At 44.2% G+C, this 25,484-nt stretch overlaps 2 protein-coding genes across 5 annotated transcripts in view; both read left to right on the top strand.

Annotated features, from left to right (window-relative positions):
* LOC118083493 (cytosolic phospholipase A2 delta-like) overlaps positions 1–25,484 on the top strand; it is a 38,903-nt gene that overhangs the window by 351 nt on the left and 13,068 nt on the right. For 2 of the 4 annotated variants that reach the window (XM_035111981.2, XM_035111990.2), the window contains exons 1-18: positions 3–1,585; positions 1,843–1,979; positions 2,090–2,221; positions 2,981–3,021; positions 3,805–3,847; positions 7,171–7,234; positions 7,822–7,949; positions 8,499–8,612; positions 9,496–9,533; positions 9,991–10,126; positions 11,120–11,256; positions 11,938–12,160; positions 17,761–17,878; positions 18,194–18,331; positions 19,918–20,013; positions 20,747–20,893; positions 22,612–22,781; positions 23,475–23,661. In XM_035111981.2, coding sequence (XP_034967872.1) covers positions 1,432–1,585; positions 1,843–1,979; positions 2,090–2,221; positions 2,981–3,021; positions 3,805–3,847; positions 7,171–7,234; positions 7,822–7,949; positions 8,499–8,612; positions 9,496–9,533; positions 9,991–10,126; positions 11,120–11,256; positions 11,938–12,160; positions 17,761–17,878; positions 18,194–18,331; positions 19,918–20,013; positions 20,747–20,893; positions 22,612–22,781; positions 23,475–23,661 — 2,203 coding nt within the window. In that variant the 5' untranslated portion in view covers positions 3–1,431. Of the gene's footprint in view, positions 1–2; positions 1,586–1,842; positions 1,980–2,089; positions 2,222–2,980; positions 3,022–3,804; positions 3,848–7,170; positions 7,235–7,821; positions 7,950–8,498; positions 8,613–9,495; positions 9,534–9,990; positions 10,127–11,119; positions 11,257–11,937; positions 12,161–17,760; positions 17,879–18,193; positions 18,332–19,917; positions 20,014–20,746; positions 20,894–22,611; positions 22,782–23,474; positions 23,662–25,484 lie in introns of those variants that run through there. The other 2 variants (XM_035111996.2, XM_035112005.2) reach the window with 2 other exon arrangements.
* On the top strand, positions 12,204–15,067 carry LOC132591998 (uncharacterized). The gene is made up of 2 exons (XM_060273617.1): positions 12,204–14,036; positions 14,938–15,067. The coding sequence occupies exons 1-2, from the start codon at positions 13,173–13,175 to the stop codon at positions 14,974–14,976; spliced, it is 903 nt and encodes a 300-aa protein (XP_060129600.1). The 5' UTR covers positions 12,204–13,172; the 3' UTR covers positions 14,977–15,067.

Below are 25,484 nucleotides of genomic sequence, written 5' to 3' on the forward strand. Positions count from 1 at the left end.
AATAAAATATTTTAACTTTTTACCGGTGCTGGGTGTAATTTTCCTTGTCGCAGAGGAAGCACAATACTTGACAAGCTGGATTTCCACAATACATTAGTGGCCACTTTAAGTGTAGCAGATTGAGGGCTGTGTGTATAAAAACAAAAACAAACCCAGAAGCTTTTCTTTTGAGAATTATAGGGACAGAACTACCTGAATTGTATAGAAATTTATTTACGTATGCTACTACAGCAGCAAGAATGTTACTTGCCCCCAAATGGAAAGAAGCAGAAGTCCCAGCAAAGGAAGAATGGATACAAAAACTCATGGAATATGCAGAAATGGCAAAAATTTACCGGAAGAATAAGAAATCAAGATAACAAACGTTTTACAAAAGAATGGAAATTGAATATTTACAGATAAATTGTAAACAGATAAAACATTAGCAGGATTATTGTAATAACGTGCACTTTTATAAGAGTGTATATTTACAGTAGATAATTAAATGATCAAGTTAAATGAATTTGGATATGCAGAAGATATTAAAAAATACCGTACATTTAAGGAACCACAGAAAGGGGGAAGGAAGTCAAGTTTTGAAATGTTAAACGGATTGTAAAACTAATGAATGTATAAATGTATAAAGAAAAAACTAAAGAAAAAGAAGATTCAGAAACAAGGGAGGGCACCTGACTTTAGAAGAGATGAATTAATTGATATAAATATATTTTCAAGAGAGTGCTATTAGAGTGCTATTATAATTGTTGATCTAAATGCCATCAAACACTGCCCAGTATTAATGAAGTCACAAAATATTTCTCGTGACCAAAAGTCCAAATTTAGTGAAATGCAGAACAGCAAGACCATATGGGCGGCAATCTTCTTACCAATGCTCTTCATAAAGGTCAAACCAATGGAATGATGGAAGGGACAAATCAATTCACCCACAGAGATGCTGTCCCTTTGCTGCCTTTGGTGACAGTACTACAGTATACTGAGTCACGTAGATTATGTCTTCAGAGCATGAGCAAACTTGCAGAAACACATTTTAACAAAAGACATACTACTGTATATAATTAATGACCAACACAAGAAAGCCACTGATGGAAGGAATCGGTGTGGCTTTAAGAACTCAATGCTACTTAGATTAAGTGCTTTTGAAGAGAATTCTCAATTAAGGAACATGGTCAATAGCAGCTAATATTGAAACAACAAAGGAAGATGGAAATGGAAGCTATGAGAGAGAAGTGTGTAATTAAATATTTTTATAGGTGATTTTAATAATCACAGCTTTTTTTGGGGGGGGGAGTATCCAAATATTTTTACAATAGTAATGTTTGCGGGCCAGCGTAAGGAAACCGCAGTCATAAGATCAGCATAGGTACAATGATAGAAATTTCAGATATCTTTATTTTTAACTAAGAAGGATGGTCAATCTATCCTTTTATTGAAATGACTAATATTTTGTTTTGTTTTTTTGATGTAAGTACCCAAGTTGCACAATTAATTCAGCAACATTTGTTTTCTGTAAAGGTTGAAACCTTTCCATTCTACCTGCTCTCTGTGAAGGTCATCCAGGCTCGACACATATCTTCAAGAGACCTATGTGAGTGAGTTTTTACATCCGCCGCATTGCATTTATCTTGAGATTTTTGGGGGAATCCAGAACCTCTTTAACAAGAATGTACACTGTCCTGCATCTCTTTCAGTACAGTATGTTGTTTTTTGAAGTTCTTCAAAGTGTTGGATGGAAGACTGGAAAACCTGTATTTTTACCTCTGAAAAGCATACAAAACCCTGTTATTACCTAATGATAATAAAGCACCAAATAACGATTATTGATGCGGTTTTGTTTTGCTCTAGGGACTTCTTCTGATTATTACGTGAGCCTTCGGCTGCCATCAGCTTCAAATAAACAAATGATGACGAAAGTCATCTCAAACGCCGGTAATCCTGTTTGGAATGAAAGCTTCCATTTCTTTATCCAAACTGAGGTCAAGGTAGGCAGCTTTTAAACTAGAATACTTTTGCTGATTGGTTTCTGTGAATTTGAAGTGTGTGATAAATGGAGTTATATTCCTTCTCTCATGCATTTCCTATCTATGCTCAGAATGTGCTGGAACTGAAGCTCTACGATGAAGATGTGGTCACCAAAGATGATCTCATCTTCATGGTTGCCTACGATATTGCTAAAGTAAGACCTGGGGAAACTATTTGTGAAGACTTACTTTTGAACCGTCAGGTGAGAATTGACACAACATATCCTTTATGTATGTATTTGGGGCCTTTACCACCAAAAGGTCCCACAGCCAGTTACACAAAAGTAAAAAAATATAGTGCAACGTATGAATAATATTAATTAGGAAGACAGCTGAAATTGCATCCTTTTATCCTTCCGTTTGTTTTAATTTACCTGATTCGTTTTCTGGCTAGCCTGCAGTGAGGGAGATTAATCTGAATTGATAGTTTACTCTAGGTACATATACAGAGTCAGACCATTGGTCCATCTAGCTCAGTATTATCTTCACTTTTGCATGCAAAAATAAAATAAAAAATGAGTTATAACCCTTCCTTACTTAATTAGAGGGCAGTAATTAGGAAAACTGTACAGTTTTATGACACTGCTATGACACATGCAGCTAGTGTCAATCATGATAAGTTTCTTCCCTTTCTAAAAATGCATTTCATAGGCTGCTTCGTTTTGAGTTGCTGAAAAGCAGTCTTTGGCTTCTCTTCCACCTTAGTTCCGGGAACGGTTGTTCAAGTGGAGTTTTCTGTGAGGGCTTGCCTTGGAGGGTTGTATCACTTGGCCTGCTTTCCTATTTGACAGACAGAAGCATCCAGTGGGAAAAAGAGGCTGATGCAGTGAGCAAGTATAATTTATTCAGGCCAGCGTACAATTAAAACAGTTGTTCCCTCGGGTAACAAGTGGTAAACTCTGTGTGGGCTGGGCTCAGAGCTAACACTGCCATCCTTTCTTTTTTTGTTCTTTTCCCTATAGGGACCAGAGAGCCTTGAAGTAGAATTCAAGATGGAGAGCATGTGAGTAAATTGTTCTGATTATAAAATGGAGTTGACAGACATCATCTCAATTGGAAGCAATCAATCAATCAGCCAACCAACCAACCAACCAACCAACCAACCAACCAACCAATAGCTGGGTTCATCCACGCTTCTAATAGAAATTTGTTATTTCTATGTGTTTGCAGTTTGACATACACAGTCATACTTCATGTTGCATCCGCTGCGGGTTGCGTTTTTCCAAGTTATGAACCCGGCGGACCTGGAAGTGTTTACTTCTGGGTTTTGCTGCGCGTGCATGCGCAGAAGCGCTCTATCATGCTATTGCGCATGCACAGAAGCGCTACTCAGGTTGCGGAATTTTTGGGGTGTGAACCCGGAACGGATCGGGTCCACAACCCAAGGTACCACTGTATTAGAACGCAGGAACACAGGGAGCCACCTAATACCAAGTCCAGCTAGATCAGTGGCTCTCCAGGACTGGTACCGATTCCACCTGCCAACCCACCCACCCACCCACCCACAGTGTCTGCACAGTATTTGTTTTCTTCAGCTTCTGTCACGGTGTCAAAATCACTCACAAAGTATATTTTTTAGGTTCTTGTTGAGGTGTTGTGTACGCCTGGGTGGGTCGCAAGGGCCTGGTCTATTACGTTAAACAGTAAATGCTGATTCTCCCGAGGGACGAATAAAACTCAACGGATGAATGTATTGGAAGGTTGATTCAAAATTAGGTTTCAGGATATTTAACTATTAAAAATGTGACATGCGTTTTGTTGCTGAATGTTTTTATATTTCCCCCAGATGTGGTGGTTTTGAGAGCATTGTTACTAATGGCATCCTTACGGTAAGACTCATTGCCTATTAACTACAATCAGCATCTTTCTCATATTCTTCTTCTTCTTTATACTGTATTGTCATTTATTACCTTCCCTTCACCCCAAGGTCCCAGGGCAGGTTGCAATAATTAAAACAACTGAAGCATGAAACTAACTGAGTGGGGTTTGGATTACTTGGTCAGCAGGATGCTGATGACACACAGCTCCACTTTTCCTTTACATCTTTCATTTGCCCCTGAAAGGGCAGGTTTTTTTTGTTTTTTTTTAGGGGGGAACTTTTGGATCCATTGCTGTTGCTAGAGTCTCAGGTTGCCTCCGTGGCATGGGCTGTGGAAGGATTACTGTATATACCAAAATGTAGGGGGTTATTGCTTTTGTTTGCCATTATGGTATGTATTTTTGTGTTTTGTAAACTGCCATGTAATCTTCAGTTGAAGGGTGTTATAGAAACAACAACAACAACAACAACAACAACTTAAAATTACAGAAAGGAGGATCCTATATGAGCTATATGGTCTTTGTCAAATGTCTGAGGGTGGATCTAAACACGGGGGGGGGGGGAGAGAGACGACCCACTATAAGTAAGTCAGAAATTAGATTTAAAGGGACGCAGGTGGCGCTGTGGGTTAAGCCACAGAGCCTAGGGCTTGCCGATCAGAAGGTCAGCAGTTCGAATCCCCGCGATGGGGTGAGCTCCTGTTGCTCGGTCCCAGCTCCTGCCAACCTAGCAGTTCGAAAGCACCTCAAAGTGCAAGTAGATAAATAGGTACCGCTACAGCAGGAAGGTAAACGGTGTTTCCGTGTGCTGCTCTGGTTTGCCAGAAGCGGCTTTGTCGTGCTGGCCACATGACCTGGAAGCTGTATGCTGGCTCCCTTGGCCAATAACGCGAGATGAGCGCCGCAACCCCAGAGTCGGTCACAACTGGACCTAATGGTCAGGGGTCCCTTAGCTTTACCTAACAAAAGAAAAGAAATTCTATGGAAAGCCACGTTTTAAAATTTCCTGCTCTCTTGTGCCATCTGGTGTTGCATGTTTATTGCATTCAAATCGTCGTTTCTTTACTAATGTAGCTGAGTCCTGAGATGGTCATTCCAAGCAAATAATTAATTGTAAAATGGTCCTGCACTGTAGAATAAATGGAAATACTTTAGCAGAGCAACAGTGACTTTGAAGATCAGGAAAGAAATAATCCTGGGAAGATCACAGTCTTTTAAACCTCCATTACATGTCTTTATGAAGTGGGAATTACCGTATGTATGGCACAGACCTTTTCCAAGTTCAATGATGAAAAGGAATTTTGCACATAAAAAATGCTCTGATTATATAAAATCTTATGATTATTTTTTAATGAAAGTGCACCTTGAACTGTGGGAGGGCAGGTTTTGGAGCAGATTGCAGGTGTTGGTGGAAATTTTGAAGAAGAGCAGGAAGATTTGCAGGCCTAGCTATGGAGCAGAGTTGACCTGAACACTAGTGTTGCCATAAAAGCCAGGACAACCAGAAACTTGTTGAGCTTTTTTTAAAGGAAACCTTGAAACTTTGGACTTTGTTTTGCTAAGTGTGCCACACATTGTAAGCCAAGCAGAAAGAACATAGAGATTATTAATGAACAGTGCCACACAGAATAGAGCCAAACAGAAACAATACAGAAAACATTAACCAATGTAGTTGCTTATAACCTGTCATGTTTGATTCTAGGTTAAAGTTTAAAAGAAAAATACTGGAATCTTCCAGGATCAGAATAGGGAAAAGGAACATTATAGGTTACGTTTGGATGGCATACTCCATGTTTTGAGGTTCTGTTTTTTTCCCCTAGAACACTAAGGTCTACTAACAAGATCCAAGTGCAAGACAGTGGTGATGGTGTGGTTGGGTACGACGACATAGAATTAAGGAACAAACTGTCCCTGAGCATAGGTTCAGCCCAGGAATTTGTTTTCAGTACCAGAACTGAACGCAAACATCTGATTCACATGATAATCAACTCCTTGTTCCACCCCCCCAAACATTATTCATCTTGGGAACCTAAGATGGAGAAAAGCCTTTTCGTTGCTGTAATTGTTAAATGATTGGAAACCAGAAACCCTTGGTTATGTGCTGCAAACCATTTAGAGATCTACCTTTTACCAACCTTCCATCCTCCACCTACTCCTTAAACTCCCCTTAAAAGGAGTTACAGTACTGTTATTATTTAGATCATTTGTATACCACTTAATATATAAAGTATGTTTAAGCAGTAAGGTAAAGGTAAAGGGACCCCTGACCATTAGGTCCAGTTGTGACTGACTCTGGGGTTGCGGCACTCATCTCGCATTATTGGAGCGAGCGTACAGCTTCCAACGGTACCTATTTATCTACTTGCACTTTGATGTACTTTTGAACAGCAGTATGCAACCAATTAAAAGAACCCATGCATATTACAAATATATGCAATAAAATCACCAATGGAATGCAGTAATAAATATATACAGTCATACCTTGGGTTAAGTACGCTTCAGGTTGAGTACTTTCAAGTTAAGTACTCTGCGGACCCTTCTGGAACGGATTAATCCACTTTCCATTACTTTCAATGGGAAAGTTCGCTTCAGGTTAAGTACGCTTCAGGTTAAGTATGGACTTCCAGAACCAATTAAGTACTTAACCTGAGGTACCACTGTACATTGATTATTGCCTTCATTTTATGGATCAATGGTCTCATTAGACAGTAAAATCCGTGTTAAATTGCTGTTTTAGGGGGTTGTTTTTAATCGTCTGGAACGGATTAATCCACTTTCCATTACTTTCAGTGAGAAAGTTCGCTTCAGGTTAAGTACGCTTCAGGTTAAGTACGGACTTCCAGAACCAATTAAGTACTGTACTTAACCTGAGGTACCACTGTACTGATATTAGTACTGAAACTGAGTACTAATGGTAACCCCTTCTAACATGCCTCCTGAACACCTCTTAGCTCTCAGCCAGAATTCTACCTTGGCTCTGACTCAGGGACCGCAGGTTGCTCACAGCTGTGTCCTCTTCAGCAATAACTCCACATCCCACACACCCAGGTCTCAGCTACACAGCTGCAAATAAAACATTTTAAATAAAAAATTATTATTTACACCCTGCCCATCTGGCTGGGTTTCCCCAGCCGCTCTGGCCGGCTTCCAACAAAAGATGTGTTGTAAAGTGCAATATACACATGTGACACTAGATGGCGACAGTGAGCTATGGAAAAATTCAATGTAATTTTCAAAACTTTGAAAACAAAGCATTTTCACAGTGTTTTTTTATATGTATGTACAGCAGGCTTAGTTAATTCAACCTTCTTTGATTGTTATGTTTTCTTCCCAGGCCCATGAGGTTTCACGTTTAGAAGTTAAGATGGACAAATGGAAGAATGAGGAGTGTTTAAAAAGTGAGTCCCATTCTTGTGACTTTGTTAAGTAGACAACCAAAGAACAATCCCATTGCAGCCTCTTTTCAATTGCAAGGGGTAACTGTATTGGTAGTTTTTGTAAATGCAATTGCTGCTGTATCTCTCTTGCTTATAATGCCATGACATGCTGCATGCAACTGCAAAGTGCAGTAAAAGTGGGATGGTCAACTGGGTCTGTGTGTGTGTGTGTGTGTGGAGGGAGGACAGAGGGTATCAGTTTGTCTGTCAAGCAGGAACACCTGGGCAAAAACAAAATGTCTAGAAGAGCATGATTGTTTAAAATTATTTTCATATGAAAGCCAGTGTGGTATAGCAGTTAAGAGTGTCAAACTAGGAGACCAGGGTTCAAATCTGCACTCAGCCAAGAAGCTCACTGAGTGAACTTGGGCCATTTATTGTCTCTCAGTCTTGTTGTGAGGACAAATTGGGGTTGCAGGAAGGGGCAAACCATGTACACTGCTTTGAGCTATATGGGGGAAAGTAGTAAATAAATAGTTTTATTCACACCTTTGTACTGAAGAAGGGAGGTAAAGAAATATTTTAACTAAAGCAATTCTTTCTCCTAGAAAATAAAAATATTGAACTTGTGGTGAAGGAATCCTTTGAAGAAGCGCAGGCGATTACCCAGGAGTCAGAAAGCTTCACATTTCACTGTGTGAAGAACTGGGAGCCAAAACTGGAGGCCAATATAAAGGTAACACTTTGCTTACTAAGGACAGCTTTGCTCAGTGTACCTGCAGTGACTAAAGGACCATTACGGAGTAGCTTGCTGAGAAATTGGACCCTTGGTGTGCTTTAATAAATAAAGAAACTATCCACATAATGCTGACACAAAAACTCTGCATACACTATGCAAAAGAATTAAATATCATTATTCCCCCTTCTCTCTTCTTCCTCTCTCTCCCCACTTCTCTCCCCCCCTACCCTCACAATGCCCATGACAGCAGTGTTTCACACAGAATGTAATTGACCCGTAGAAAGGACTCTATGAATTGAAACAGAGATGTTATCTGTACCTTTGTTATACATGAATATCTTTTAATAAAAACATTTTTAATGTCCTTGCTGGTAGAGTGTGCTTTTCCTGTTCTCCCATATGGAAAGGGCCAAACAGTGAGGGATTCATATGTAGAACAGGCAGCAGTGTTGAAAGCAGTTAGTATCTAGACCCTCCAATTTGCCTCATTTTGCTTACTTTGTGATGTGTTCTAGAGTATGTTTTCATTCTTGTGATTTATTTTAGAGTAAGTCCTTTGTGGGGAAATGGCTTGGAGACGCTGCTACTGATTGTCCAGGTGTGTTGCTGAAATCCCTCCCTGCAGGAGAGGGGAAAAAAGTAGCCTTGCCTTTATCAAAGGTATGTGGCTTCATCTTTACCATTGTTGTTGTTGTTGTTTAGTTGTTTAGTCGTGTCCAACTCTCCGTGACCCCATGGACCAGAGCACGCCAGGCACTCCTGTTTTGCACTGCCTCCCGCAGTTTGGTCAGACTCATGTTGGTGGCTTCGAGAACACTGTCCAACCATCTCGTCCTCTGTCGTCCCCATTCTCCTTGTGCCCTCCATCTTTCCCAACATTAGGGTCTTTTCCAGGGAGTCTTCTCTTCTCATGAGGTGGCCAAAGTATCTTTACCATCGAATCATTTAATTGTAGAGTTGGAAGAGACCAGAGTAGTCCTCCAATTCAACCCTCTGCAATGCAGAAATCTTTTGCCCAGCAAAAGAGTTTCATAATCTACCAACTGAGCTGTCATGTCAAGTTTCAAGTGTGATAGAAGTAATTTCTTGGCACAGAAGAGAAGAAGGAAGTAGTTCTTTTGCCAATAAAAGCACACATTAGTTCTGAAATTTAACAGGGGATTTGTAAACTCATTGTTCCTTTCAAAGAGTAATATCATTATGTCCATATCAGGATTCAAGTATTTGTTTTTTAGATTACTAAATTTGAATGTTTATCTCCCTTGTTAAAGCTCTACTTTGTGTCCCATATCCAGAATGTTTAGAAACAGAAAACAGTCTAGTGGGTAAGAAATAATCTATCAGTTACCTAGATTTTGGGATGGTGTATGCCTCTTCCACTGCTCTTAAGATACCCACAAGTGCCATGCTTGCAAATGTTTATGAAAATGAAACCTTGGGATTGGTAATAAACAATCTACTGTGTTATATTTATGAACATTACACAGTGCATTTGCTTAGCACCTTAACATACGGTAGGTAATCTCAACATCTTCATTTTCAGGATGCACAATTGGAGCTGCAGCTCCAGGTCGATGACTGGTGAGAAATTATTATTTAATTTATTATTATATTAAAATCAAATCAAATAAGAAATTCTTGTCTATTCAGCTTGGCTCTGTATGGTGGTAAAAACTTCCAGCTCAGTCCAGCAAATCACATACTCATGCACTTCACTTTAAGAAAGCCCAATATTTAGTTGGAACAAATACTGTTCATCTCATCTCCTTCTACAGCCGCCAGAGACTATCCAATGGGATAGCCTAGCAATGATGGTGATGAGAGATGCGGAGTCTGTTCCTTTCTTACCTTCATTTTTGGCACATTTCCGTCCTTGTCTGAGTACCAGGCCACCTTCATGTTTTAAAATCTCACAACAATGACAAAACACAAAAAAAATCTACCGCACTAAGTTTTCAGTTTCAAATTAAACAACACTGCTTTCTACCTCTGTATGTCAGGTGGCAGAGGGAGGTGCATTTATTTCTTTTTATTCCAGTTTAGGAGACTTAGATGTGCGTTTGGGATGTGATCTCTGTGGGGCTGAGCAGGACTTCCTGTCTAAGCGCAAGAATGTGGTTGCCAGTGCTTTAAAAAAGGTTCTTCTGCTGGAGCAAAAACTGCAGGGATATGAGGTACATGTGCTTCATTTTGTGACCCGAAACTACTCATGTTAGTGCAAAAATATACGTATAAATAGAACTAAAGCAGTTTATTTAGTGTGGGTATTGCAGAGAAACTGCTTTGTTGAGAGAAATCAACTGCAGCAACACATTGTTGAAGGAAAATATAGCCAACAAAGAGGACCCACAGAAAAGCAAAAGCTCTTAAATGCATTTTCTCTGATAGACATCCCCTGAGGAGAAACAAAAAGAGTAAGCTTCAAATGTGTACTTTTTGTAATAAATATCCTTTTATTCTTTGAACTGGTATTCTCTCTCCCCCTCCACCCCCTTGAAAGAAAGTATTATGGCCTACTGACATTGGATATAGCTTATGTGGGATGGCTTATTGATTAGCCAAGAGAGAAAATATTAATTACAATTTATCCCTCCAGTTTCCCACGCGTGTGGGTTAAGCAGAGCATTAAAATCCCATCCTTCATAACAAAAATATAAGCTTTGGAACTAGGCCGAGGAGCCTTTCCTTTTCTGAGCAATTCCCCTTGGTTTCCCTCTCTATAAAAGAATCAGGCAATAAACAGCTTACAAAGTACAGTAAGCTTAAAATATACTGTTTACTTAACAGTCTCGCATTGGATCACGGCTAAGATAGTAGGAAAACAATGCAGGGCAAAATTCTTCTAGGTTTCAAAATATATGGTTGATTAGCGCACACAGACATGCATCTGCATCGAAGGTGAGGAAGGGAGTGAGAGAGAGGCGGTAGGAAGGAGAAAGGATTAAAAAAATCTATTGTTTCATCCTGTCACAGGAAACAGGGGAAATGACATCACATAGAGCTCTCTCTGCACCATTTATATTCCTGTGGTTTGAACCTGCCTATCTAGCAATACAGCTCTGTGGTCGCTTACTCGTAGACTTACTAATGTTTAGATATTTGACTGATAATCCCGAACAAGTTTGGCACAGTGACTTCCTGTTTACTTCATCTTGTTTGTGCCACAGGTCCCAGTGATAGCTGTCATGGCAACAGGAGGAGGAGCCAGGGCAATGTCAGCTTTATATGGACACCTCTCTGCCCTTCAGAAGCTGAATCTTCTAGACTGTGTGACATACCTCTCTGGAGCTTCTGGCGCAACATGGTAATGTGAATTAGCATTGTGAAAAATAGCAGCTGCCGGTCAGAATTGAGGTTGCTGCACATGTGGAAGGTTTTTTTTTTTAAAAAAAACTATTTATCCCCAACAGTAGCTTCAATAACAACTTCCGTCCGGTGGCAAATGTCAGCTTCAGGGAGAAAAACAATTGTACAGTGGTACCTTGGTTCTCGAATTTAATCCATTCCGGGAGACCGTTTGACTCCCGAAATGGTTCGAAAACCAAGGCACGGCTTCTGATTGGCTGTAGGACCTTCCTCCACTCAATTGGTAGCCACAGAAGCAGCGTCGGACATACAGCTACCGAAAAGGTTTGCAAACTGGAACACTCATTTCCAGATTTGCGGCGTTCGGGAGCCAAAACATCCGAGCACCAAGGCGTTCAAGAACCAAGGTACGACTGTATTAGGCACCAAGGTTTGGGGGTGGGGAAAGAGTTCATCCCTCTCCCTACGTGCCATAATCCCGAACCTGCCTAGGCCCTCCCCTGGCTGCTTTTTAAAGCATCCCTTCCAAATCGAATGCATTAAATGAGAGCACACATTCATGTAATCTACAATGTGCTTTGGGGCCCTAATGATATGAGGGTAGATTTTGTGAGTGTAACTTACAAGGCAGTTTAAATTATAGCGTTGCCTTGCTCTAAAGGTGTTATTTTTCCTGTAGGACAATGAGAAGTTTGTATGAAGATACTGACTGGTCTCGAAAGGACCTGATGGGTCCAATCCAGAGAGCACAGGAATATACTGCTAGTAGCAAATCAAGGGCTTTCTCCTTGGAGGCACTGCAGCGCTATGATGTGGAGCTAAGGCAGAGGGCTCGAGAGGGGCACTCGGTTCATTTTACTGATGTGTGGTCCCTTATAATCGACCGCATGTTCCACGATGAGGTATGTGTTCCAAAGACCCTCTTACCCTAAGGTTGTTAAGTGTCTTCATCTTTCCTCACAGGCATTCTACCTCTTGGGCAGTAGCAAGTGGCATGGGGAGGTGGTAGCACTCACCTGACCTCCAGTCAATTGTGGTGTTGTTGTTGTTGTTGCTTACTGGGAACTAGAGGGTGAGGAGGCTGTGCTCCCAGTCAGAGGCAGTATGCTTTTGAATACCAGATGCTAGAAACCAGAGGAGCGGAGAGGGTGCTCTTGTGCTTGGGTCCTGCTTGTGGGTTTCTCAGGGGCATCTTTTTGGCTACTGTGAGAACAGGAAGCTGGACTAGATGGGCCATTGACCTGATCCAGTGGGGCTGTTGTTATGGTGGTTGCTGAGGTGCAAATGCACCAGTGGAGCCAATCCACCAATCCTGCAGGTATATTTGCACTATGCTGACCTCGCCACCACCTGGCCGCTCCCTCTTTACCTCTCAGTAAGCAGCCGCAACATGACTCAACAGAGGTCAGGTGTTATGTACTGAGCTGAATCCTAGAACAATAGGATTCAGAATCAGCGGGAGCTACCCAATCCAACTCCAGGTGGAAGTGAATCCGCAACCTGATTGGCCTGCTGGAGCAGCCAATCAGGCGGCTGGCAGAAGTGAATCTGCTACCTGATTGGCCTGTAGGAGCAGCCAATCAGGCTGCAGGCAAAAGTCAATCCACAATATAATTGGCCCACAGGTGTAGCCCTGAAGTAGCCAATCACGCAAGGCCCATTGTGTAAATAATGTATATAAGCAGATGGTTTTGGGAAAAGAGCCATTCGTCTTCTCTTCTCCTCCTTTATGACTATGAGCTGAATAAAGAGCATGAAATTCACTCTTGACTCCGAGTATATTTCACTGGCGACGAAGGTGGGATCCTGCTGAGCTGACCGCCACCACGCACTGCACCGCAGCACCGCCACCTGCTGCACCGCTGCATCGCACCGTGCATCCAGGCTTCAGCTCCAGGACCCAAGGAACCCAGAATGGCAACCGACAGCAGCTTCTCGCCATTCAAACCAGCATCAGGAGACTGGGAAGGGTACGCCGCCCGTTTCAACTTCCTCCTGCAAGCGAAAGAAGTCACCAACGATGCCATGAAGAGGGCGACATTCTTCAGCGTCTGTGGAGAGGAGACGTTTGAAATCGCCCGGGCTCTCCTTGCACCTAGAGATGTCGCTATCGTCTCTTACAAAACAATAATGGAACGGCTGAAGGAGCACTTCTCACCACAGCCCTCGGTGGTAGCTTGCCGAAATGCCTTCTACGCAAAACGGCAAGCCCCGGGGGAAACCATAACTGGGTTTGTGACCTCCCTCCGCCAAGCCGCCCGGTTATGCAACTTCTCAGAATTGGAGAACATGCTTCGTGACCGCCTCGTCGGTGGCCTGAGGGACGAGATGTTGCAACGACGCCTCTACGCCAAAAAAGACCTCACGTTCCAGATTGCTCTGGAGGAAGCCCTGGCAACCGAAGCCGCCGAGAGGTCAACGCAAGAGGCACGACCGGCCCCGCCATCCCAACCGAGGGTCTACCACGAAGACCTCACCGACGAATCCGAATCTGACAGGGAGGAAGTACACCGAGTACAGCGGCGCACTCAAGCAGCACACACACCACAGCAGCCTCGACGAGAAGGAGGGAACTGTGCAAGCTGCGGGGAGAACCACGAGAGGAGGACCTGTCGTTTCCGCAACGCAGAGTGCAGGCAGTGCAGAAAATTGGGACACATCGCCCGGGTGTGTCGGGCTCGACTCACCCGTCGACAAGCATCAGATGACCGACCCAGGAGCCCCAGGTCACACGGCACCATGCACCAAGGCAACTCGACGGAGATCACGGACTACCAGGTATTCCAGTTGCCCCATTCCAGCACAGAGAAAATTTATATAGAGGTACAGATAGAGGGAGCCCCATGCCGCATGGAGCTGGACACGGGTTCAACTCTATCCATAATCTCGGCCCGAACATTAAGGGAACTGTGCCCTAATGGGGGTCCCAAACTAAGGCCGGCCCCATTCACCCTCCGGGACTTCCAGAAACGTAAGGTCCCTACAATGGGGGTGGGGACCTTCAGGGTGCAATATCGAGGGCGAAAGCAACAATTGGACTTGCTGGTAGTTAAGGGCCCCTACGTTAGCTTACTGGGACTGGCATGGTTTGGACCTCTGGGGCTAGCCGTTACCGGGGTGAACCGCACTAGCTTACAAGTGGACGTGGACGCCATATGCAAAGAGTTTCCAGGGGTTTTCGATGGGGCATTGGGACGATATACAGGACCCCCCATTGCCCTACAGCTAGACCCCGCTGTACGACCCATCAGGCACAAGGCCCGCCGGGTCCCGTTTGCCCTGAAACCCCGCATAGACGAGGAATTGGACCGGCTCGTGGAGCAAGGAGTGCTGGAGCCGGTGCCCAACGCCCCCTGGGAAACTCCAATTGTCACACCCGTCAAGCCTAACGGTTCGGTCCGCATCTGTGCAGACTACAAATGCACCATAAACAAGGCTCTCACGGCCCATGCATACCCAGTGCCAGTGGTCAGCCATGTCCTCGCCACCCTGGCTGGGTCAAAAATCTTTGGCAAACTGGACTTGGCCCAAGCGTATCAACAGTTGCCTGTGGACGAAGCCACAGCAGAGGCTCAGACGATTGTGACGCACAGAGGGGCATTCAGAGTAAAGCGGCTGCAATTTGGCGTTAGCGTGGCACCAGGCATATTCCAGAATCTAATGGACTCTCTCCTTAAAGGGATTCCTGGTGTCACCCCCTTCTTCGATGATGTACTGATCGCCGGGCCCACACCAGAGGAATTTGAGGACCGCCTCCGCTCCGTCCTGCACAGTTTCCAGACGGCGGGCCTCAAGGTGAAGCGGGAAAAGTGTTTACTGGGAGTGCCGCAGGTGGACTTTCTGGGATTTAAGGTGGACGCAGAAGGGGTCCATCCAACCGGTGACAAGGTACGGGCCATTTGTGAGGCCCCAGCGCCCAAGAGCAAGCCCGAACTTCAGTCATTCTTGGGACTATTGAACTTTTACCATGCCTTCCTTCCCCATAAGGCAGCGGTAGCGGAGCCCCTACACAGACTCCTAGATAAAAGGGCCCCTTGGGTGTGGGGCCAGCGACAAAGGGCCGCATTCCAGGCAGTCAAGGACTTGCTCGTCTCGAACTCGGTCTTAGCACACTTCGACGAGAGGCTGCCAGTGGTGCTGGCATGCGACGCCTCTCCCTATGGCATCGGCGCTGTCCTGGGACACCAACTCCCGGATGGAAGAGAGGTGCCGGTGGCATACTTCTCCCAGACGCTTGCTGCAGCCGAACGAAACTACTCACAGATTGACAAGGAGGGTCTGGCAATCGTGAAGGGCGTAAAAAAATTCCATGATTTCTTGTACGGGCGGCCCTTTACCATAGTGACTGACCACAAGCCGTTGCTTGGCCTGTTTGCCCCTGAGAAGCAGACCCCCCAAGTGTTGTCTCCACGTGTCCTCAGGTGGTCAATTTTCCTTGCCGGCTACCAGTATGCACTAATCCACCGCCCTGGGAAGGCGATGGGCCACGCAGACGCCCTCAGCAGGCTACCACTACCAGAAACAGGCCCCGACCCAGCGCCTGCGCAAGAGGTTATGACCCTGGAGCTGCTTCCCGACCGACCCATTCAGGCACAAGAAGTTGCGCACCATTCCACAAAAGATAGGGTCATCTCCCGGGTCCTGGACTGGGTGTGGCGAGGATGGCCCAGCAGCAGCCCCGGGCCAGAATTCGCTGGCTACACAAACCGCAAACATGAACTGTCGGCCCACAAGGGGTGCCTGTTATGGGGAAGCAGGGTTGTTGTTCCCCAGCCCCTCCGCAAAAGGGTCCTCACAGCCCTACACGAGACACACCCAGGGGTAGTGAGGATGAAGGCCCTTGCCAGGAGTTATGTGTGGTGGCCGGGGATTGACAGAGAGATAGAGGCCTGGGTCCAACACTGCCAGACCTGCCAAGAATCCCGCCCGGATCCCCCAAGGGCCCCAGTCCAGCCCTGGGAGTCCGCCCGACATCCATGGTCACGCTTGCACGTGGACTTCGCTGGCCCCTTCCAGGGAAAAACATTCTTCATAGTGGTGGATTCCTACACCAAATGGCTGGAGGTCGCACTGGTACCATCCACTTCTACGGCGGCAGCCATCCGGGTACTACGTAAGCTGTTTGCGACCCACGGGCTCCCTGACACCCTCGTCTCGGACAATGGAACCGCATTCACGTCAGAGGAGTTCCAGACCTTCACAGCGCAGAACGCCATCCGCCACATCCGCTCAGCACCATTCCACCCTGCCACCAATGGCCAAGCGGAGCGCATGGTGCGGACCACCAAGGACAGCCTCCGCCGCATGACACAAGGGGACTGGGAATACCGCCTTGCCGCATTTCTTCTAGCACAGCACAGCACCCCAAGCACAACGACGGGCCGGAGCCCAGCTGAATTACTAATGGGCCGGCGCCTTGCAACTAGACTGGACCGACTTCACCCCGACAGAGCTCAGGATGAGGTAGTGGTGGGGAAAGGCAAGAACCCCCGGACATTTGTGGCCCAGGACCCAGTGTATGCAAAGAATTTTGGGGCAGGCCCAGCATGGGTACCCGCCACAGTCACCAAGGTGACCGGTCCCGTGTTGTACGAGGTACTAACGGAAGGGGGGCAATGTTGGCGCCGCCACTGCGACCAGATACGGCGACGATTCCCAGGAGGAACCCGGGAGGAGAGCGGGACAGAGGGGTCCCAAGGGGACAGCAGGGCAGTGAGGCCTGTAGAGCGAGAGGGGTGGGCAGAGGAAGCAGAAGCAGTAGGCACAGAGGGGCGCCCCGAGGCTGGAAGGACACCGGAACCAGAGCTACAACCTAGTGGTTCAGTGGCGCCAGACCAGACAGCCCCGGCACAGCCAGCAGCCTCGGAACACGAGCCAGAACCAGAACCCCTGACCAAGGAACACCCCAGGCCACAACGCACACGGAGGCGGCCAGCAGACCTTGGGGACTACGAATGCAACTTCCCGGGCAGGACTGGAACTTAGAGGGGAGGGGTGTTATGTACTGAGCTGAATCCTAGAACAATAGGATTCAGAATCAGCGGGAGCTACCCAATCCAACTCCAGGTGGAAGTGAATCCGCAACCTGATTGGCCTGCTGGAGCAGCCAATCAGGCGGCTGGCAGAAGTGAATCTGCTACCTGATTGGCCTGTAGGAGCAGCCAATCAGGCTGCAGGCAAAAGTCAATCCACAATATAATTGGCCCACAGGTGTAGCCCTGAAGTAGCCAATCACGCAAGGCCCATTGTGTAAATAATGTATATAAGCAGATGGTTTTGGGAAAAGAGCCATTCGTCTTCTCTTCTCCTCCTTGATGACTATGAGCTGAATAAAGAGCATGAAATTCACTCTTGACTCCGAGTATATTTCATCAGGTGAGGGCCACAACCTAACCATGCCATCTGCTGCTTGGTTTGGAAGCATCTGTTGCTTCATAATTTATTTTCTGCCTTTGAATTTGTTCTTGTTTTCTTTGTGTTTCATTGCACCATTTCCTCTTAGCAAAGTGATAGCAAACTTTCAAGTCAGCAACAGGCTGTGACTCAGGGGCAGAATCCATTGCCTATCTACCTGGCCCTCAATGTCAAGAAGGACACCCAGAGCACTTGTGAATTTAAAGGTAAGCAACTCAAGAATGTTATGGTGTCTTTTAGTAGAACCACCTGCAATCTTGAAACTATATCAGGGGGCTTCAGTGTGTAAGTAGTTCAGAACTGCAGCCAAAATGAAGACTTACTCAAAGTAGGCCCACCGAAATGAATGAATGAGACTAAGTTAGGTCCATTCATTTCAGTGGTTCTGCTCTGTGCAAACCTTTCCTGAATTTCACCCAAAGAGAGCAATTCTGTCTTCATCATTCTCTCAATCTTCCTCCTGATTTTAGGCATTGGGGTATATTTCCCCCCACTTCTCTTCTCTCTTATTCTGCTTATAGAATGGTGTGAATTCTCCCCATATGAGGTTGGATTTTCTAAGTACGGGGCCTTCATTTGCTCAGAGGATTTTGGAAGTGATTTCTTCATGGGACGACTAATAAACAAGAGACCAGAGTCTCGGATCTGCTATTTGGAAGGTGACTTAATTTTGATTTCAGGAAAGTTAGCTTCCGGTGAGAAAAATTGCCAAACTGAGCCCCAGTTTTGCCAAACTGCAATATCGGTATTACCATAGTAAGTGTAGCTTGTTATAAAAAATCTGTAACTCTCTCTTGAGCATTGAGCTGATACAATACCGTAGATGTGGAAAATTCTAAAACATGCAAGAAGAAAAAACAACTCAGACCCTCCCTTGTGTTCTCCTTCCATGTCTATCTGTCTATCTATCTATCTATCTATCTATCTATCTATCTATCTATCTATCTATCTATGTTCGGCGATTACACACACACACACACAAACACATACACGTATATATCACACAAAGAGAGATCCCTGCTTCCTCCTGCTCTCCATCTTCCACAGGGTCTATATCTGACAGTAGATATTTCTGCATTTTTTTCCTGCCAGTTAATGGGCTGCCTCTGCAAGACAGCTGCCTGCCTGAACCAACCTCTAAATCAGAGCTTTCCAAACTGTGTGTCGCAAGACGTTAGTGTGTTGGCTTCAGTGTGTAGGTGTGTTGCATGAATGCTCCCTGCGCTCTTCCCAGAGCTGGAAAGAGATTATTTTAACCTCTGGTTTGCTAGTAAAAAACTGAATGTCTGTGTCACGAAATGATACATGTCTAAAAAGTGTGTCACCAATATGAAAAGTTTGGAAAGCTCTGCTCTTAATGAAGCAGGAGTCCTCCAGATTAGCTACTGCAAAGTGCCACAGAATCATAGCATTGTAAGAGTTCTCAAAGCCCATCTGGTCCAACTTACGAGTGATGCAGAAAATCAGCCTTTCAAAAACTGATCCTTTGAAAGCTCAATCCCTCAATTTCGTTTCCAGCTGATTGCAGAGTAGCAAAGCCTTAGCTGCACCGAAAAAGACAAGTGTGGAAAGAACTTGTAGGAAGTAGTGGCCTGTTGAGGTGGTAGCAAAAACCTTCCACCAAATAATCCTGCACATTGCTGGCCTGTTCCCTTTTTATTAGACAGTTCTAATTAGATAGTTCCCTCCTATCTTGAAAGCACAAAGTAGGTAACAGCTGAAGGCAAAGGTTCACCAAGATACTGTCACCTAACTAGTCCCAATCTCCCATTTCATATCAGCTCAGCACCATCTAAGTCAGAGGTTTCCAAATATTTGGGGGTCGCAAACCCCTTGGTTCCATAAATACATCCCCAGTGCCCGCCTACGCTTTCAAAAGCATTATTCAAAATAGCAGTTTGCATGACCCACTAAGGGAGATAACCAAACAACAAAATTCAAAAGAGTAACAATAAATTACACATTTATTCAAAATCCAATTAAAACTACTTAGCTTAATTAAATCAACAAGAAGAAGAACAACAACAAATAAATAAATAAATAAATAAAAATTTATTTTTTATACCCCGCCCATCTGGCTGGGTTTCCCCAGCCACTCTGGGCAGCTTCCAACAAAATATTAAAATACAATAGTCTGTTAAACATTAAAAGCTTCCCTAAACAGGGCTGCCTTCAGATGTCTTCTAAATTGAGAATGACAAAGAGAGGTGCTGAAAGTCTTCATTTTGAATGTTTACATTTACAGGCATTTGGAGTAACATATTTTCCTTGAATTTGAAGGATGTTCACCACTTATACAAATCCTGGCAGTGGCTTTTACCAGACCAAGAAAAGGATGAAGGTAAGAAGTGGCCTGGGTAATTTCTATTAGTTCAATGGCATTTTTTTCAAGAGAGAAGGAACGAAAGAATAAAATGCATCACTGTGCAGCTACAGCCGAGAATCTGCAAAGGGGATGATCATAATCTGAACATTGCAGCTAATTTGTGGGTTTCACCCATCCATCTCTGTGGGGTTCTTTTTCACACATATACTGTACCTGATTTCTCTCCCTGACTTACCAGGAAAGCACATGCTACTTTAAATGGTTTTGATTACATTTAAAGTCTTTGGCTGCAATCCATAGACATGTGTGTGTTAGTGTAATTGTGCAGGTGTGCATGTCACATCTAATGCACAAAGCAATGCTGCAAGTGTGAAATACATTGAGTGCAAACAAATGGACTATCTGGATTGGATGTAAGAGTAGTTCAGAACCACGAAGGCTTACAGAGGTCATAATTTAACCATTTATTTATTTATTTATTTTAAAGCTCAGAACCTGCCTTTTTCAGAAGCTATGCCATCTGCCCAGGTTCTGTGCAGCAGCATAAAGAAGGGAGGTTTGATTGCACATAAAAGATGTACAAACCTCACAAATGACTACTTTGACCAGTAAACAGCTAGCGCACATACCGTAGTGTTGTTTGTTTTTGAGCCTCAGAATTTAGAATTTCTCATAGTTAGGCTTTTTGCTGTTCTTCCAGATAAAGGCAACAGGGCTTCTATAAATCAACTCTCTCTATGTCACACAGCTTGTTTCATTCCACCAATGAACAGATCCAGCATCTTCAATGGAATTCTGACCAGTCGGCCAATAGGAGAAAAGAAACCTAACTTTCTGAAAGGTCTCCAGCTACACAAAGACTACTACCAACATAAAACATTCTCCATGTGGCAAGGTAAATAAAGCAGCACATGGAATTGGGAGGAACCCGGCCAAACCCTTCCTGCACTATTAATGTTCACCAAGTTTTGTCATGCAAGTCACCACCTTGCTACAATACCCTTGTAGGAAACGTATGTATGTATGGCCCGGGCACGCGTTGCTGGGCCTGACTCAGGGTCCTTGTTTCCCAGGAAAGGGGGAGGATGTGTCCGTCCCCCCCTGGACTCTGTGTCCCCCGTTGTTGTGTCTCATCCCTGGGATTCCTCCCATCCTGTCACGACCCATGAGGTATCCCCTCACCCCACCCCAGGTCATCCCTGTGACTCCCCCCACCCTGGCTCAACCCATGACCTATTCAGGCCCCTCCTCCCCCCACCCCCACCCAGGGCTCAACTTGGCCTAGTCTGTAAAGTAGAGCCGAGGCCTAGTCTGTAGGTCTTGGCTCGGCCTAGTATGTAAATGCGAGCCGAGGCCTCCACCCTGTATCTCCATTCCTTGGCCCCCAACCTTGGAAAAGGAACTGTCAGCTTCTGGGTTCTATTTCCCAGCATGCACTTTGGGGTGAGTTGTGTGTTTTGAAACATGGGGTTTTTATCTGGCCCAGGTGTGACATCTGTGTACGGAAAGTGTCTTTGGTTACTCTCTTATTTGCATGTGGCATTGTGTCCAAATTTCAATGCTATCAGTCAAGCGGTTTCGTTGAACATTAGATAGGAACGGACATGCCCAGTTTACACACACACACACACACACACACACACACACATATATATATATGAATGATACTTATTAAAGTTCTTAGTCTCTTTATCTTGCCCAAGGCAACCCAAATTATGACTTACAACCAAATTATGTACAAATACAGTCATGCTAGATGAAATACTTGTTTTCTCAGCATTAGTACTAGTGATTAATCAGTCAAATAAAGCCTTGACACAGTACGCAGTACAGTTTCTTTTGGATAGATCTGCTCAAATCCAACCGCAACACATGGCTAATAATATATTATAATTAGTTAGATCATAATCCAGAATTTGCAAATCTTAAACTTTCACAAATAATGTATGTATAAGTCCATAAACAAGAAATGGTAAGCGTAATAAATTGCTGTCAGGGAACACCACAACGAAGGTAAGATGCCTTTCAATAGATAATGTCCAATAGTATTGTAGTGATAGATGCTTCAACGTGTAGAATGCAGCAATGAACCACAAACAAAACAGGAACAGAACAGAACAGTGTTTCTGGGATAAGCCAACTGTTTCAAGGATGAATCTTCATCAGCTAATAATAAAATTACATTACATACAATTATGAAGAGAGAAATAACAGTGACCAACCTGCATAATAGATAATAAATAATAAAAATTATGAACAGATGAGGATACATACCAAATAAATTCCAAATGAATTGTTCAGGTACATATAATGATTATAGACCAGTGCTCACTAACAAGTGTATTTTTTCTTGTTTTGTATAATATATTATTAGCCACGTGTTGCTAATTTGTACAGATTTTTCTGTATTGCAACACAGGGGTTTTGTCTTTGTTATATATAGTTTGGATAGACTGCTGAAGGTGCTTGTTTTCTGATTAATGCTAAAACTAACAAGACATAAAGCAGCCCCTCAAAAATGAACATAAGTTTAGTTTTTTCAGTATTTTGTTGGTGTATATTAGATAAGCATGTCCTGTATGATCACAATAGCAAGAAATTCTTGCATTGCAGAAAGTGAATTGGACCAGTGCCCCAACTCTCTTACACCTCAGGAAAAAGAGCTATTCTTGGTTGATGCTGGATATTTCATCAATACCAGTTGCCCTCCATTGATAAGAAAGGAAAGGAATGTGGATGTTATCTTATCACTTGACTACAACCTGTTGGAGACCAGGTTTAATGTAAGATAATTCAAATTTTGTCTTTTGACTGGAGAATAAGTTTGCCATTTATTGCAATGTTTTGGGGCATACAAATTGTTTATAAAGAAATCCTTGCTCCTGGGGCCTAAGAGGGTTAGATTAAATATTAAGCTAAGCATGCTGTAGAGTAGAGCCCAAGTTAAACATGGAAGTCTTCCTGTGATCCAATTATAAAGTGAGTTTCGTGCTGTATATGGTGATGCGAGTTGCATGAAACCAGGTTCTGCATTTAAACATAGGAAGCTGCCTTATACTGAGTCAGGCCATTGGTTCATCTGCTCAATATTGTCTTCACTGACTTTCAGACTGGGATCTCCCCCAGCCCTACCCGGGGATGTCAATGATGGAATCTGGGACTTTATGCATGCAAAGCAGATCCTCTGCCACTGACCTACAACATATAAGCACCCATATAATGTGCATCTATCCATAGGGAGTTCATGTCAGCACTATGGATTCCTAGATGTACCCGGCTTGGGGGGGGGGGGTTGTCTGTTTTACTTCCTGCATTTTGTTCTCTCTAAATGACTAAACTTACCTGAAGAGCAAAGCAGTCGCTTTCTCCTCTATAGCTTTAGTTAGGTTTGACAATAGTAGATGAGGACTGTTGGGTGGTGAAAGGGCCTTGGTTTTGCTATTTAAACTCTAGTCTTTTTCCTCTTCGTTCTGCAGTCTATAGAACAGATGGGCAAATACTGTTTGGACCAGGATATCCCCTTTCCTAAAATTGCACTGACTGAAGAAGACAGAGAGAATCCAAAGGAATGCTACATTTTTGAGGACAAGGAGAACCCAGAAGCTCCAATCATACTTCACTTCCCACTAGTGAACAACTCTTTTAGGGAGTATAAAAAACCTGGTTAGTATTGAACTTTTCAGCCGCGTTCTATGAGACAGGGGATCAAGTAGCAAAGAAGCCACTGCCTAATCATAAAATGGTAGAGTTGGAAGGGTCCCTGAGGATCATCTAGTCCAACCCCCCTGCAATGCAGGGATTAATATGCAGCTGTCAAACCTGCAACCTTGTCGTTGTTAGTACCATGCTCCAACCAAATGAGCTATCCAGGCCCTCTTGCTAAGTGGTGCAGGAAAAGTATTTCCAAAGGACAGGACCTTCATCACCGCCTCCCACAAGACCTGTACCTGTCAATACCATGCAAGAGCTTCAAGCAATGCTTTTCCTCTCTGATGTTCCCTCAGCTTTTCATTGAGGATTTTTGCCACAATAACTGTTTTAGCAGCTTGTCTCCATTGCTATATTACAAACAGGTAAAAGAGAAGGACAGATATGCTGGTCTTTAAATGGAAGAATTTGATAGCCCAAACAGAGAATTTAAGTATGTATACTTAAGGCTACAGAAATCCATGGGGTTCAGCATGCTAAAAACATTCTGTTAGATTATAGCCAGTGCCTTTTCACATAAGTCAGACTTAAACGATAGCTCTACAAGTGGGAACATTCTACAGTCCCTTTTTTGCTTGGCACATGGTCCTTTTGAAATCTACCTTCAGGTAGCATATATAAGAAACAGGTCTGTCAGTTTTGAACTGTGTGGTCAGACAGTCAATAAAATAACAAGCCTGGCTCTCCCGTGTAAAAGAGAGAATATTTTAGATTATGTGCCACAGTGTGCAAACATGAACTATTAGTCCTGTAAGACGTGCCGCAAGCCTTGCATCACCATCCTATGCATGTCTACTCATAAGTAAGCCCCACTGAGTTCAATAGGGCTTACTCTGTGGTAAATATGTAGAATGTTACAGCCTGGATAAGTGTGTACAGGATTATTGTTGTTGTTTAGTCCTTTGTTGTTGTTGTTTAGTCGTTTAGTCGTGTCCGACTCTTCGTGACCCCATGGACCATAGCACGCCAGGCACTCCTGTCTTGCACTGCCTCCCGCAGTTTGGTCAAACTCATGTTCGTAGCTTCGAGAACACTGTCCAACCATCTTGTCCTCTGTCGTCCCCTTCTCCTAGTGCCCTCAATCTTTCCCAACATCAGGGTCTTTTCCAAGGATTCTTCTCTTCTCATGAGGTGGCCAAAGTATTGGAGCCTCAGCTTCACAATCTGTCCTTCCAGGGAGCGCTCAGGGCTGATTTCCTTAAGAATGGATAGGTTTGATCTTCTTGCAGTCCATGGGACTCTCAAGAGTCTCCTCCAGCACCATAATTCATAGTCCTTTAGTCGTGTCCAACTCTTCGTGACCCCATGGACCAGAGCACGTCAGGCACTCCTGTCTTCCACTGCCTCCCACAGTTTCGTCAAATTCATGTTGGTAGTTTCGAGGACACTGTCAACCATCTCATTCTCTGTCGTCCCCTTCTCCTTGTGCCCTCAATCTTTCCCAACATCAGAGTCTTTTCCAGAGAGTCTTCTCTTCTCATGAGGTGGCCAAAGTATTGGAGCCTCAGCTTCAGGATCTGTCCTTCCAGTGAGCACTCAGGGCTGCTTTCCTTCAGAATGGATAGGTTTGATCTTCTTGCAGTCCATGGGACTCTCAAGAGTCTCCTCCAGCACCATAATTCAAAAGCATCAATTCTTTGGCGATCAGCCTTCTTTACGGTCCAGCTCTCACTTCCATACATCACTGCTGGGAAAACCATAGCTTTAACTATACAGATTTGGACTTAATTCCAAATAAACATGCATAGATTTCACTGCTGCTGTTATAAATAATGTCA

Source organism: Zootoca vivipara, chromosome 1, assembly GCF_963506605.1.
Source record: "Zootoca vivipara chromosome 1, rZooViv1.1, whole genome shotgun sequence".
Taxonomy (NCBI): domain Eukaryota; kingdom Metazoa; phylum Chordata; class Lepidosauria; order Squamata; family Lacertidae; genus Zootoca; species Zootoca vivipara.

Bases quoted from the DNA above. Each gene is read 5' to 3' on its own strand.
- LOC132591998 (XM_060273617.1), top strand. From the start codon at position 13,173: ATGGCAACCGACAGCAGCTTCTCGCCATTCAAACCAGCATCAGGAGAC. The intron at 14,037-14,937 runs GTATTCCAGTTG...CTCTCCTTAAAG, and splicing joins CGGAGATCACGGACTACCAG to GGATTCCTGGTGTCACCCCC.